At 37.4% G+C, this 15,378-nt stretch overlaps 2 protein-coding genes across 18 annotated transcripts in view; one reads left to right on the plus strand and one right to left on the minus strand.

Annotated features, from left to right (window-relative positions):
- LOC101955320 (transmembrane protein 45A) overlaps nt 1-15,378 on the minus strand; it is a 135,758-nt gene that overhangs the window by 42,032 nt on the left and 78,348 nt on the right. The gene's annotated exons all lie outside the window — the stretch shown is intronic.
- LOC101973277 (cytochrome c, somatic) lies at nt 2,330-4,381 on the plus strand. Its single transcript, XM_078044391.1, has one exon. The coding sequence runs from the start codon at nt 3,919-3,921 to the stop codon at nt 4,234-4,236; it is 318 nt and encodes a 105-aa protein (XP_077900517.1). The 5' UTR covers nt 2,330-3,918; the 3' UTR covers nt 4,237-4,381.

Below are 15,378 nucleotides of genomic sequence, written 5' to 3' on the forward strand. Positions count from 1 at the left end.
ATTTCAAAAACTTCTTTTATTCAAAGGACAGAAGTAATACATGTTTTCAAAACTGAGTCACACCTTCTTTTAAATTTTTTTTAGTTGTTGATTGACCTTTATTTATTTGCTTATATGTGGTGCTGAGAATCAAACCCAGTGCCTCACACATGCTAGGCAAACACTCTACCAACTGAGCCACAACCCCAGCTCCTGAATCACTTTTTTAACTCTAGGTTCTAAATCAGTATATAAATTATTTTGGGTAAGGAAGAAATCTCAAGAAAATATGCTATTAAAGGAAATTAAACATTAAATCAATTAAGATTTTTTTAAAGGGCATCAGTTTCATTAGAGGCTCATCTGGATACATAAACTTGGTGGAAAGTGATAAAATAGACCCTTAACCATATTTTCTCACTTAGGTTATACTTTAGAGACCTGAATGCCTAGGTGCAGAACCCACAACATAATTTTTGGGCCCAGAGCAAAATGAATCTTCTAGTATATTTCTAACAAGGTTTTCAAGAAGATTGGCATGATTGTTTCTTTCCTCTTCTGTTTCTTAACCTGCATTCATTCCCTTTCAAGTGGCTTATGCACTCAATGGATCCAACTAGCAGAACTGACCATCACCACTACCTATGTCAGTCAGTCAAAATCCACTTCTCTGGGGGGCATTCTTTTTTTTTTTTAAAATTTGTTTTACTTAGTTACACATGACAGTACAATGATCTTGACATATCATACATTTGAATCAGATGGGATATAATTTCTCATTTTTCTGATTATACAGGTTGCAGAATCTGGGCATTCTTAAGATGATGAAATAGACTTAAACAGCATTAATTTGCTCCTCCATGGAATGGAAACAAAGCCATTGGTATTTGACTGCTCCTGGATGGGAGGGGTTATGGATTAGAACTGGAAATTGACAATAAAGAAAATAAAACCTGGTGGATTCCAGAGTCTAGGGAGAAAAACAAGAGAAGTGGAGTATCCCAGTTTCAGGCACCCAGCACCTTAGCTGCAGGAAAGGGACTCTCCCCTCAGAGCAGGTAAAGGTGAAAGAGAAAGGGTCACAGCTTTGTGCAGAAGGCTACCAGGAACATCCAAATGCCTTAAATAAATAAGTGACATGGAGTCTACATTACAACCTAGCTTTAGAGAAGACCCACATTGCACCTGCTAACCAACCCTCAGAGTGCCATGGCCAGGAGCCATCTTCAGAAGGGTCCTCTTATTAGGACTAAACTGTTCTGGGGATAAAAAAAAAAAACCTAGCATAATCACATTTCAGAATCCCTTTAGACACCCTGCCACACTGAATGGGAAGGCAGCAGCCACACGATATAGCTGTGGTTTGGAAGAGTGTCTCTGTCACAAATTCCCACAGAAAGGTACATTCTGTGGGAAGCACAGGCTGCAATGGTGTGGGAAGTAGAGGGCCAGAAGTTCAGTGATCCTGCCTTCTGTGACATAAAGCAACATCAATTCTGTATTGTCTAGTTCGGGAGCAAGGTATGAAACGACTGCTAATTCTTCCCACAAGCCTCGTCCAGAATGGAATTTGATGATTCAACTGCTCCCCCAACCCTTGGAAGAATTTTGGTATCTACCACAGCTTGGATATGGGCCACATCCCTGGAGGCACAGTCTAAATCCTTCCAGAGAGAACACACCTCCAATATAGCCAAAAGTCCCTTAACATGTTTAGTGACAAAGACAGGAAACAGCCTGCTTTCGCCACAACTTTTTTGGCAAGACTTGAGAGGAATTTCAACATACTGCTGCTAGTAACAACTACCCCAACCCCATACCGGGCAGATTGTAATCATATCCAGAGAGGAGTATTTCCAAGCAACTTGGTTAGGAGAAATTTTTGACTCATAATTTTTAAAAATTTTGTTCTATTATTCTGTCATTTCCTTTTATTTCTCATTTTTTTCCTATTGTTATTCTATATTTTAATTCTTTAAATGGGTTTTTTCACTCTCTTTTCTTCTCTCTCAATCTCCCCCCCCCCCAATTTTTATTTCTGGGTTTCGGAGTGAGTCCTAAGAATTGAACACAGGGCCTCAAGCATGCTAGGCAAGTGCTCTTCCTCAGAATCACACCCCAGCCCTCCATTTTTATTTATATTTATACTGTTTGTTCCTTCTTCATTATGCTTTTTATTTTTTATTTGACTACTTTAATTCATTACTGTTGTTGTTGTTGTTGTTTCTATTATTATTCTCTCTCCCTCTTTTTTTGTAAGAGAGAGTGAGAGAGGGGAGAGAGAAAGAAAGAGAGAGAGAGAGAGAGAAGAGAGAGAGAGAGAATTTTAATTTTTTTTTTTTTTTTTTTTTTTAGTTTTTCTGCGGACACAACATCTTTGTTTGTATGTGGTGCTGAGGATCGAACCCGGCCACACAGGAGGCGAATGCCAGGCGAGCGTGCTACCGCTTGAGCCACATCCCCAGCCCCTCTCCCTCTCTCTTTTCTTGGTGCTTGGAATCAAATACAGGACCACACACACATTGGGCAGGTGCTGTGCCTCTGAGCTATACTCCCAGCACAGCTGAGAAGAATTCAGACCTACTTGACTCTGACAGATGCTTCTAAGACATTTGCATAAAGAAAACAAGGGACATAAACTCCTAGCTGTTTCAGACCATTCACTATGATTGAAACAGTCAATATCAGATCCCTTTCAAGTAACAGAATCAATTCTAATAGTGCCCGTGGAAATCCCCTTCACCTGATAGGGGCATCTACTCCTGTTGTTGGGATGACCTAGAGGGTGCACCCTATATACCCTTCAGTCTATACCACATCAAACTAAATTACCAGAGGGACACCATTCTGTCAAGACCTACATAGAAAGCAGATTGCTCACACTCTAATAAAGTACACATTGTGTCAAACCCTGCAAATCACAGTGAAAGAATAATCTCCACAGGGAGATTATATGACAAAGATCAATTGAAATTAAACTCAACACTACAGGAAACACTGATATCTCAAGAAACATTATAAGAGAAGGCTGCTTTTTTTCCCCTTAGTTGTAGATGGACACAAAATTTTTATTTTATTTATTTATTTTTATGTGGTTCTGAGGATCGAACCCAGTGCCTCACACATGCTGGGCAAGCTCTCTACCACTGAGCTACAACCCCAGCCTGAAGGCTGCTTATTAAGAGGCTCTCACATAAAAGTGGAAGAGTGCTAAGAGCCATAGCCAAGTAGTATAATGCATAGCATTTTTGGTTGAGGGGTGGCACCAGCAAGCCATTGAGATGATATGATTATGTTAAGATCTGTATTCATATGGATATTGGACTCCAGCTGTCCACCTTGGCCTGCTACGGGACTCCTGGAGAGTTCCCATTAGTTGGGGAGGTGCGGTAGGAGGGAATTCTGGAGGAGGGACTTCCTGTCGGGTCCGGGAGAACGGCACGTGTGTTGGTTGGCAATTTTCCTGGGAGCTTACGGGGCATTGGTGGCAGTTTCAAAAATAAAGTTTGTTCCTGCTTGAGTGGCTCGTGATTTTGTGCCCAGCCAACTGTGGCAGAAGAGATATCTGCTCCAACAGAGGCTCAAATTAGCATAGAAACACAGAAATATTTTTTAAAAGATGCTATCACACTTCCTAAACTTCATAATTCCATTGTAACAAATCTCAAATATATTGAAGTGGTTGAAATGACAGATACAGAATTCTAAATAATTATTTCTGAAATGATCAATGCCAAGACAACACAGAAAACAATTGGATGTATTAAGGAAGTTAATGCAGGATGTGAATAAGAAATTCAGTAAAGAGAGATTTTGAAAAAGAATCAAACAGAAACCTTGGAAATAAAAGCTTAATGAAACAGGTTTTTAAAAGTTTTTAAAAAAGAAATCCGGGATCGGGAACCTTCTTTGCACTAGCGATGAAAGAACAAATTAAAAATGGGTGATGTTGAGAAAGGCAAGAAGCTTTTTGTTCAGAAGTGTGCCCAGTGCCACACTGTGGAAAAGGGAGGCAAGCACAAGACTGGGCCAAATCTCCATGGACTGTTTGGGCGGACAACAGGTCAGGCTGCTAGATTCTCTTATACAGATGCCAACAAGAACAAAGGCATCACTGGGGGAGAGGATACACTGATACAATATTTGGGGAATCCCCAAAAGTACATCCCTGGAACAAAAATGATCTTCGCTGGCATTAAGAAGAAGCGAGAAAGGGCAGACCTAATAGCTTATCTCAAAAAAGCCACTAATGAGTAATAGCTATTGCCTTATTTATTACCAAACAGAAATGTCTCTTGGCTTTTCTATGTGCACCATAATTTAATTATGTGATACACCAGAAATCAGATCATGAATTACTGACAAAATTATTTTTGTTGGACAATCCTGATTTAGGTAAAACTGACTTGTAGTTAAATTAATATGTTTGTTATATTCCCACTTCAGTAAATTCTCTCACTGTTTCCCCTTTTTAAAGTTATGGTTGGACTTATTAGTAATGTTCAGTATTTCACAAAAATGGGTAATGACATTTGAAAACTGATTTTAGATTTAGTTTTACAGAACTGATTATGTGAATATGTTTAAATATGGGAGAAATCCCTTTAGTCTCTCAGAACCAAGCATGATTCACATTTATTTCAATTTGTGTTCATTAGCCTATTAAAGGCAGTGGTTGAAGATAAGGAAGCATTGTCTGTATTTTTGTTGACCATGCCAATTTAATTAGAATTCCCTGTATCTAAAATGCTGTTCTTTCCTTATGGAAAGGCATTTTAATGTGGTTTATGTATGATATTAAATAAATAATATTTAATACTTCTAAAAAAAAGAAATCCAGTTGAAAGCTTCACTGATAGACCAGATTAGGTAGAGAAAATTATAATGAGGCTGATGAATTATCACTGACAGTGATAAAGAAAATTAGAAAGAATGAAGCAGAACACAAAAGATACATGGAATACCATTAAAAGACCATACTTACAAATAATCAGACTATACTTACTAAAAGTATAGAAAAATCTATTCAGTGAAACAATAGCATCAAATTTTGCAAATCTTGAAAGACAAGAACCTTCAGGCATTTAGAGCCCCAAATAGATATGACAAGAAAAGAACCTCTTCACAAATATTATAGTTAAACTGCCCAAAGTACATAACAAAGAAAGAATATTAAAAAGTTGCAAAAAGGGCCAAATCATATTTAAAGGCAATTCCATCAGAATAATAGCAGATTTCTCAACAGAAACTCTAAAGGCCAGGAAAGCATGCAATGATGAATTTCAAGCTCTGAAAGAAAATAATTGTCAATCTAGTTTACTATACCAACTAAAGTTATTCTTCAAGATCAGAATTAAATAAAGACCTTCCATGATAAGCATAAAATAAGGAAATACATGATCACTAGACAAACATTACAGAAGATATTTAAGGGAATCCTAATCCTGGAAGAGGAAGTATAAGCACAATAATGAGAGCATGGAAGAGAATAAAATTCACTAGAGCAACAAATAAGAAAATGAGAATTGGGAAAAACAATCAAGCATAACAGAAAACCATCTAATTTCTAATATGAATAAGAATGGGGAAAAATGAACTTAAGATGATCAAAATAACCCAAGGAAAACTTGGAAAATGACAGGAATAAGAACATGCCTGTCAGTAATAACCCTGAATGAAAATGATTTTAATTCTCCAATTAAAATATGTAGAAAGATTAGTTGGATTAGAAAACCAGATACAGCAATCTGATGCCTGCAAGAAACTCATCTCAACAGCCAAGACATACACCACTGAAAGAGAAAGGATGGAGAATGATATGCCAAGCAAATAGAATACAAAAGCAATCCTGAGTATTTATGTTCATATCTGACAACAGAGTTTAAATCAGTTAAAAGAGACAAAGAAAATCACTACATACTAATAAAGAAAAAAAATATCAAGAAGTATAATGATTATAAATATATATGTACTCAAAATCAGGGAAACACTACTGAAAATAAAGGGAGAGAGGGTCCCCAATACAATAATAGTGGGAGATTTCAATATCACACATCTCAATAGATCACCCAGATCAAAAAAAATTTTTTTTAATTGGAGTTAAATTACATTATAGATCAAATGGACTTAATAAACATCTACAGAATACTATTCAAGAGTTGAAGAATACATATTCTTTTCTTCGGCAGATAAAATTTTTTTCAAAGTATTTTTCATTTATTAGGCCACATAGCAAGTCTTAACAAATTCCCCAAAATGAAATAATTTCTTGCATCTTATCAGAGCATAATGGAATAAAACTAGAAATCAACAACATGCAAAATTACAGAAATTCATACAAATACATGGAGATTGAACAATACATTTTTAAACAAATGGTGGGTCATTGGGGAAGTCATAAGACAAATTTTAAAATCCCTAGACTCAAAGGAAAATGAAGACACATTATGTGAGAACCTATGGGATACAGAAAAAGAATTATAAGAGGTAAGCTTAAACTGATAAATGCCAAAATTAAAAGAACAGAGATATCACAAATAAATAATCTAATAATACATCTCTAGGTATTAGAAAAACAAGAATTAACAAAACTCAACATCAGGGGAAGGAAAGAAATAACTAAGGGCAGGGCAAAAATAAATAAAATAAATACTAAAAGAACAGTACAAAGGATCGATGAGACCAAGACTTGATTCTTTTAAAAGATAAATAAAATTGAAAAGCTCTGTTACAGATTGGACCTGGAACATCCCCAAGAGGCTCTTTGTTGAAGGTTTGGTCCCCATCTACTGGCACTATTTGGAGGCAATAGAAACTTTAGGAGATGGGACCTAGCTGGAGGAAGGAGATCACTGAGGGTGTGTCCTTAAAGAGTGCCTCTCTTTCTCTCTCTCTCTCTCTCTCTCTCTCTCTTTCTCCTTCCCTTTTTCCCTCCCTCCCTCTCTATCTCTGCTTCCAGTTGCCATAAGGTGAGTAGTTTTTCTCCCCAGGCTCTCTCTACCATGATATTCTGCCTTACTGCAGGCCCAGAAACAACAGCGCCAAGTGACCATGAACTGAAATCTTTAAAAACTGTGAGTCAAAATAAACCTTTCTTCCTTTGAAATTGTTTTTCTCAGATATATTTCAATCTTAGTAAGATTGAAAGCTTACTAACATATAAAATTGGTATCAGAAGTGGAATTGTTGCTATGACTATACCTGACCATGTGGATCAGAATTCTTTGCTACTAGTCTGCAGAAGGAGCTTAGAATTATTTGCAAAATCAGGCTGGAAAAAAATCTGGAAATGCAGTAAGCAGAACTTACTGGGATGATTCTGGTGGGAGCTCAGAAACTCAGAATGCTGATATGAATGTGAATAGTAAAAGCTGTGCTCATAATGTTTCCTATGAAAATGAAGACTCTATTGGAAATTGGACCAGAAGCTATTCATTTTATATTCTTGCAAAGAACTTGTCCACATTTTTTCCATGCCTTGAGACTTTACATGAGGGCTAATTTTAAAGGTGATGGACCAAATAATCTGATGGAGGAAATGCAAGGTAGCACAGCATCTAGGTTATGGCACGGGTGTTGTTGGCTGCTTTTAACCAGATTTACAGATTTGCAGATTTGAAAAATTCACAATTTTGCCAGAAAAGGAGCATGTTTAAAGTTGCTGCCAAGGAGAGTATGGTTATTAAAGAGATTAAGATTAGTGCTACTAAAAAGAAGCCAACTACTTTGCACTAGGACAATAAGAAAGAAGCCTTGAGGACATCTCAGGAATCAGTGAGATCTACCCTCTTCCAAACTTAAAATTATAAAAGTATAAACCTTTCACTTGAGAAGAAAGCCCCTGACACCCTGTTGCACTGGATGACATAAAATGTCATTTCTCCAGGATTTGTTTCATATGTTCCATCATTGATATCCTCAGATGCTGTTGCAGCTGTGATCCAAATGGGCCTACCCACTGATGAATAGCATCATCCATAGGATGCTGGTTTCACAGGCATGCAAAATGTAATAATTGTGAGATCATGAAGGCTTCCACTTAAATTTTAAAAGAATGCTTGGGAGGCCTAGGAATGTGTGGCAAGGTCAAAATCCATACAGGAAGCCCCCAAAGGATAATGCATGAAGCTGAGAGTGAAGTCACAGCTACAATGGAGACCCCAGTAACTTAGACATGCCAGGAATATAGTCTATCTCCAAGGAAAATCACAAGAATTGATTGAAGCCAGCCCGAGAGAGTGTCCTTGTGCACTGCAGACAATAACAAGACTACAGCATCAGGGCTGCCCAATCCCTTTGGGGCCCTCATCCTGCCATCACATGCCTCAAATGCTGGACACGAGGCTCTTGGATTTAATGTTTTCTCTACTGGGTTTTGGTCTTGCTTTAGTTCAATTCTTCCTTAGTATTCACCTATTCCTTCCTTTTTGAATTGTAATATATCCCCTGTGCCATGGAATTTAAATATAACTTGCAAGTATATAACTTGCTTTTTATTTTTACAGGGACTTGTAGCTCAGAGTACACCTTGCTACTCAGAGGAGATTTGTATTTTGACTTTTGAGCTACGCTGAAACTGTTAAGGCTATGGAGACTCTTGGAGATAGACTGAAAGCATTTTGCATTATGAGATGGTCATAACTTTGAGGGGTCAGGAGCATAATATTATACTTTGTATCTGGAATGACCCCCAAAGGCTCATGTGTTGAAGCTTGATTTCCACTGGGAGGTGGTGGTGGTGGAAATTTTAGGAGGTAGGGCCTAGCAGGAGGAAGTAGGTCACTGAAGACATGTCTTTGAAAGGTATTTCTTATTCTCTTTCGCTCTCTCCCCCACCCTCCATTTCCAGCTGCCATGAGATGAGCAGCTTTCTTCCCCCATGCCCTTTCCTCTACACCATGATGCTTTGCCTCACTGCAAACCCAGAAAAAAAGGAGGCAAATGATCAGGGACTGAAACCTCTGAAAATGTTAGGCAAAGTAAATCTTTCCTCTTTTAAAATTGTTTTTTCAGGTATTTACTCTCTCTGCTCCCAGCTGCCATGAGGTGAGCAGCTTTCCTTCCCCATGCCCTCTCTACTGTGATGTTCTGTCTCATTGAAGGCTCAGAAACACTGAATCCACATGATCTTGGACTGATAATTCTGAAATTGTGAGCCAAAATAAATCTTTCCTTCTTTTAAATTTATGTCTCAGGTATATCATGGCAATGGCAGAAAGCTGACTAACACAAACCCTTAGTTAAAATAACTGAAGAAAGAGAGTAAAGGCCCATATAAATAAAACTAGAAATTTAAAAAGGGATATTACAATCAAGGCCCCTGAAATTCATAGGGTCATTAGGGAACATTTTGAAAAACTTTATTCCAATTAATTAGAAAATTTGGAAGAAATGGACAAATTTCTGGACGGATATGGCCTTCAAAAAATTGAACCAAGAGTATGTAAAAAACATAAGTAAATCAATAACAAGGAAACAAACAATTATAAAAAGTGTCCCCAAAATAATTCAGATCATCTCACTGCTGAATTTTATCATTTTTAAAGAACTGATATCAATACTTCTCAAATTATACCATAAATAAGAAGGGAGGAATTTCTTCCAAATCCTTTCTGTAAAGCCAGTATTGCTCTGCTACCAAAACCTAGTAAGGACACACACACACACTATCCTTGATGAACATAGATGTAAAAATCCTCAATAAAATACTAGCAAACCAAATTCAACACAATATTTAAAAGTCATACACCATTAACAAGTTGGTATAATTCCAGGGATGCAAGGATGGTTCAACATACACAAATCAATAAATATAATATGCCATGTAAGTAGAATCAAATATAAAAAATACATGATCATCTCAATAAATTTAGAAAAAAACTTCAACAAAATTCATCATTCCTTAATGATAAAAAGCCTTGAATAAATTAGGTACAAAATAATCAGACCTCAACATCCTATACTGTATTTGACAATCCATAAATATACTAAATGGAGGCGGAAGCAGCAAAAGCATTTCCTCTAAAATCAGAAATAAGACAAGGATGTCCTCTCTCACCACTTTTATTCAGTATTGTACTTGAAATTTTAGCCAAAGCAATTAGGCAAGAGAAGAAAAAAGTGATATAAATAGAAAAGGGGAAACTCAAATTATCCCTGTTTACAGATGATATTATTCTCTACTTAGAAAAATCTAATGACTCCACCAAAAGATTCTTAGAACTAATAAATTCAACAAACTAGTGGCATAAAATTGCATATGAAAATCACTAGTTTTTCTACATTCCAATAATGAACTTACAGAGAAGGAATTCAGGAAAGAAATACCATTCACAATATTCACTCAAAAAATTATCTAGGAATAAGCCTAACTAAAGATCTGACAGATCTCAATGATAAAAATTACAAAACACAGAGAAAATAAATTGAAAAAGACACTGTAAGGTGGGAAGATCCCCTCATTCTTAGATTAGGAAAATTAACATGGTTAAAATGTCCATACTGTCCAAAGAAATCTATGAACCCAAGGCAATTCCCATCAAAATACCAATGAAATTCTTCACAAAACTAGAAAAAATAATCCTAAAATTGAGAAAACTTCATGTGGAACCACAAAAGACCCTGAGCAGCTAAAGCAATCCTGAACTAAAAGAACAGTAGTACAGGAATTATAACAACTGATTTGAAAACATACTACACCACTATAGTAACAAAAACAGAATGGAATTGATATAAAAACACACAGAGAAACCAATGGAACAGAACAGACAACCCAGAAATAAACCCATGCTGCTAAGCCAACTGATTCTTGCCAAAGGTGCCCAAAAATATACATGAAAGAAAAGACATCTTATCAAAAAAAATCATCCCAAGAAAACTGGATATCCACATGAAGAATATGGAAAATAAACACCTATTTACATTCTGAACAAAAATAACTCAAAATGGACTGAATAGCATAATATAAGACTTGAACCTTGGCAATTACTTAAAGAAAACATAGGGGAATTGTTGAGAGTCACAGCCAAGTCAGAATGACGCCTGGCATATTGTCAGAGGGAATAGTTGAAAGGTGATGCCAGCGAACCATTGAGATGATGATTTGAGTTAAGCTGTATATAATTGCTGTGATGCTGGATTGATTGAGTTGTATATGGACCCTGCTCTGGGAATAGGGCAGCTCCGGGAATCTGCCTCGGGCACCCGATACTTTGGAGTTCCCGTGTAGTTCTCATGGGGGGTTTGGGAAAATTAGGCGCACAGAGCACGGTGGAAGGTGTGTGTTCCTGTGTAGTGTGTGTGCAGTGCCAGTGAGAGTTGGGGAATAAAGAGTTGCTGTTTGAAGCTACAAGCTTTGTGGCAGCTCGGTTATTTGTGCCCAGCCAGACTGCAGCATTTGGTGGCCCATGCGGGGAACGCCTGAAGCTTGGAGATAAGTGAAATTGCTTGTCCCTGAAGAAAAGCAAGAGAATGGGTGACCACTTCAAAAAACAATGCGTTCTTGTTTTGATTTATTTTGTTTTAAATTTCAAGTTGCCTGTCCCTAGAACTTTCTCAGGCAAACTGGGGAAAATGGTTGGCTCAAGGTTTGAAGTTGTTCGCCCCTGAGATAGAGATAGAAATAGACCACAAATATACATTTCAAGAAAATAGGAAATCTGATACAATGCATTTTTGTTCCGTTTTGGTTTCATTCTGTTTCGGTTGTTTTGTTTTGTGTTATCTTTATAGTAGAAATATGGGATCAGAAATTAGTAAAAAACAAACCGAAAGAGTGTTAAGTAAATTGTTAGAGATTCAGATTATGATAGAAAACATGTTAGATCAAGCAAAAGAGAAGGTCTCTTGAGCTATTCAGACAGAGGAAGAAAATTTAAAGGAAGAAAGCTTAGAGGAGAAACAGCTATCAGGGGGGAAGCTACAACAGGAGGCTGCTACTAACACCGTTCAATCACCAGAGGGAGTAATTCAACCAACAGCTCCATCTATGGAGATAGCCGAGTGGCCCTCAACCCCTGTAGTTGATAGATGGGATCCTGAGACAGGACCTCAAAGATTAGCATGCCCTTTACTTGAGCAGGCAGGAGGGCAGCGAATTCACCATGCTCTAGATTTCAAAACAGTGAAGAGTTAAAGGAAGCTGTAACAATCTATGGTCCCCAAGCACCCTTCACTGTAAGCATGGTCGAATCCATTACCAACTTGGACATGGCGCCAGCAGATTGGGCTAGTATGTGTAAAGCTGTGCTAAATGGAGGACAATATTTGTTATGGAAGGTTGCCAATGAGGAATTTTACATGGAGACGTCTAGGCGAAATGCAGCAGCCGGTTATCCTCAGAGAAATGTAGATCTGTTGTTAGGAAAAGGACCTTAAGAGAGTCAGATGCAACAAATAAATATGATCCTGCCATATATTCACAAATTGCTGCAGATGCAGTTAGGGCATGAAAGACTTTACAAGGACATGGAGATTTACAAGGTCAATTATCTAAAGTAATCCAAGGACCTAATGAACCTTACGCTGAATTTGTAGATAGGCTTATTCAAACAGCTACCAGAGTTTTTGGGGATACAGAACAAGCAATGCCATTAATAAAATAACTGGCTTATGAGCGAGCAAATCGTTTCTGCAAGCAGGCCATTAGACCATGGAAACATGAAGATTTAAACACATATATTAAATTATGTAGAGACATTAATGAACAAGGGCAAGTCTTGGCAGCTGCAGTACAACAGGCTTTAGATGCCAGGCCGAAAACATGCTACAATTGTGAACAAACAGGACATTTTAAAAGGAGTTGCCCCATAGGAGGAGGGTTTAACAAAACTAGGTATCAAAGGAGAAGAATACCGGGTATTTGCCCACGATGTCGTAGAAGGAGACATTAGGCTAATGAATGCCATTCTCAAACCACCATAGGGGGTAATCCGTTATCAAAAAACGGACAAGTACCAGGTGTTTACCCACGATATCGTGGAGAAAAGCATTGGGCTCCATTGTGAAAAAACGGACAGGGGGGCCCAATGCTCCAGGGCCCATGACCACAAATATACAGGGCACTAGAGGAACCCAGCAACACCATCAGGGTAGTGCCCAAGACACATTGTTCATTAGATCTCTCATCAGACAAACCAGAGGGAGCGCAGTGTTGGACATCTGCACCTCTGCCAGAGCAGTACTAACTCCAGAGATGGGAGTTCAAATCATTCCCACAGGGGTAAAAGGACCTCTTCCCAAAAAAACAGTAGGTTTATTATTGGGACATAGTTCTTCTACTCTAAAAAGACTTATGATAAGTCCTGGGGTAATTGATCCCGATTATGAAGGTGAAATAAAAATTATAGCTAGTACTCCAAGAGGTATATCAGTAATTTCACCAGGAGGTAGAGTAGCACAGTTATTAATAATACCCAGCCTTCATGATAAATTTTCCAGTAGTACTATAGAAAGAGGTTCCAGGGGATTAGGCTCCACAGGTGTAGATTGGGCTATGCTGTCTTTAAATTTAGATTCTTGCCCAATGTTAAAACTAAATATTCAAAGATATGAATTTAATGGGCTACTGGATACAGGTGCAGACCTTAGCATCATATCTCGTCAAGAATGGCCAAAACATTGGCCATTACAATAGGCCACTCAAACACTTTGAGGCCTAAGAGTGGCAAATAATCCCCATAGAAGTGCAATGGTGTTAGATTGGAGGGATCCTGAAGGATGTGAAGGAACTATATATCCATATGTATTGGATCATCTTCCTATAAATTTATGGGGATGAGATATCCTAGATCAATTAGGTTTGACATTAACAATTAACATCAATCCAAATGCATCCACTATTAGGGCTAGACAAGGTTTTAGGAAAGAAAAAAGATTAGGAAAACAAGAACAAGGTATAGCAGCACCAATTCAAATAGATCAAGGAATAAATAGACATGGATTGGGTTTGCAAAAGGGGTAACTGAGACAATAAAAATTACTTGGAAATCAGAAAGACCAGTATGAGTTCCTCAGTGGCCCCCGACTAAAGAAAAGATACAAGCAGCCCATGACCTGGTCAAACAACAATTAGCGGAGGGACATATACAAACTTCCGTATCTCCCCATAATACTCCCATTTTTGTCATTAAAAAGAAATCTAGTAAATAGAGATTATTGCAAGATTTAAGAGCCATTAATAATGAGATGGTTTTTATGGGACCTGCTCAATTGGGGATTCCCCAATTGTTTGTTTTGCCAAAAACCTGGTATGTTTTAGCTATAGATATTAAAGATTGTTTTTTTTTTTTTCAATTCCAATTCATCCTGAGGATAGTCCACGTTTTGCATTTACTATCCCTGCACTGAATCATGAAGGTCCCAATCAGAGATATGAATGGAAAGTACTCCCTCAAGGGATGGCTAACAGTCCAACTAAGTGTCAAATTTATGTTAACAAAGCAATCCAGCCACTTAGAAATCAAAATCCTGGGCTGGGGATGTGGCTCAGTGGTAGCGCACTTGCCTGGCATGCGTGCGGCCCGGGTTCGATCCTCAGCACCACATACCAACAAAAATGTTGTGTCCGCCGAGAACTAAAAAATAAATATTAAAAATTCTCTCTCTCTTCTCTCTCACTCTCTCTTAAAAAAAAAATCAAAATCCTGAACTACAAATATTTCACTATATGGATGATGAATTATTAGCACACAAAGCTAAAAACACATTGCTAGAATGTTATGCCACACTTACAAACTTATTAAAAAATTATAATCTAGAGATAGCAATAGATAAAGTACAATTAAATCTTCCAATTAATTATTTAGGAGTTCTATTATCCTCAACCATGGTCTGTCCACCAAAAATTCAAATACGAGTAGATCAACTCAAATCACTTAACGACTTTCAAAAGTTATTAGGAGACATAAATTGGATAAGGCCTTCTCTAGGCATACCAACAGGAGAGTTGGGACCTTTATTTGATATCCTAAAAGGTCCATCAGATCCAAATTCACCCCGAATGTTAACGCCTGAAGCAAGAAAGGCATTAAAAATTATTGAAACATATATGGAAAATATGCATTTGGATAGAATTTATATAAGTTTGCCTTTATTATTTATTGTACTACCAACAAAAAATATTCCTACAGGAGTATTTTGGCAAGAAGGTCCATTATTGTGGATACATTTATCTTATTCTCCTAACACTATTCTTACTAGGTATCGTGAGGCTGTAGGACAATTCATACTCAAAGGAATAAAAGCAGCAAAGGGAGTGTTTGGAATTTCTCCCAATAAAATTATTACTCCATATATTATGGATCAAATTGATGAGTTAGCTAATGAGTTAAATACTTGGGCAATAATCATGTGTAAATCTAATGTTTCATTTGATAATCACTTACCATCTAATCCTTTGCT

The sequence above is a fragment of the Ictidomys tridecemlineatus genome, chromosome 3 (assembly GCF_052094955.1).
Source record: "Ictidomys tridecemlineatus isolate mIctTri1 chromosome 3, mIctTri1.hap1, whole genome shotgun sequence".
Lineage (NCBI taxonomy): Eukaryota > Metazoa > Chordata > Mammalia > Rodentia > Sciuridae > Ictidomys > Ictidomys tridecemlineatus.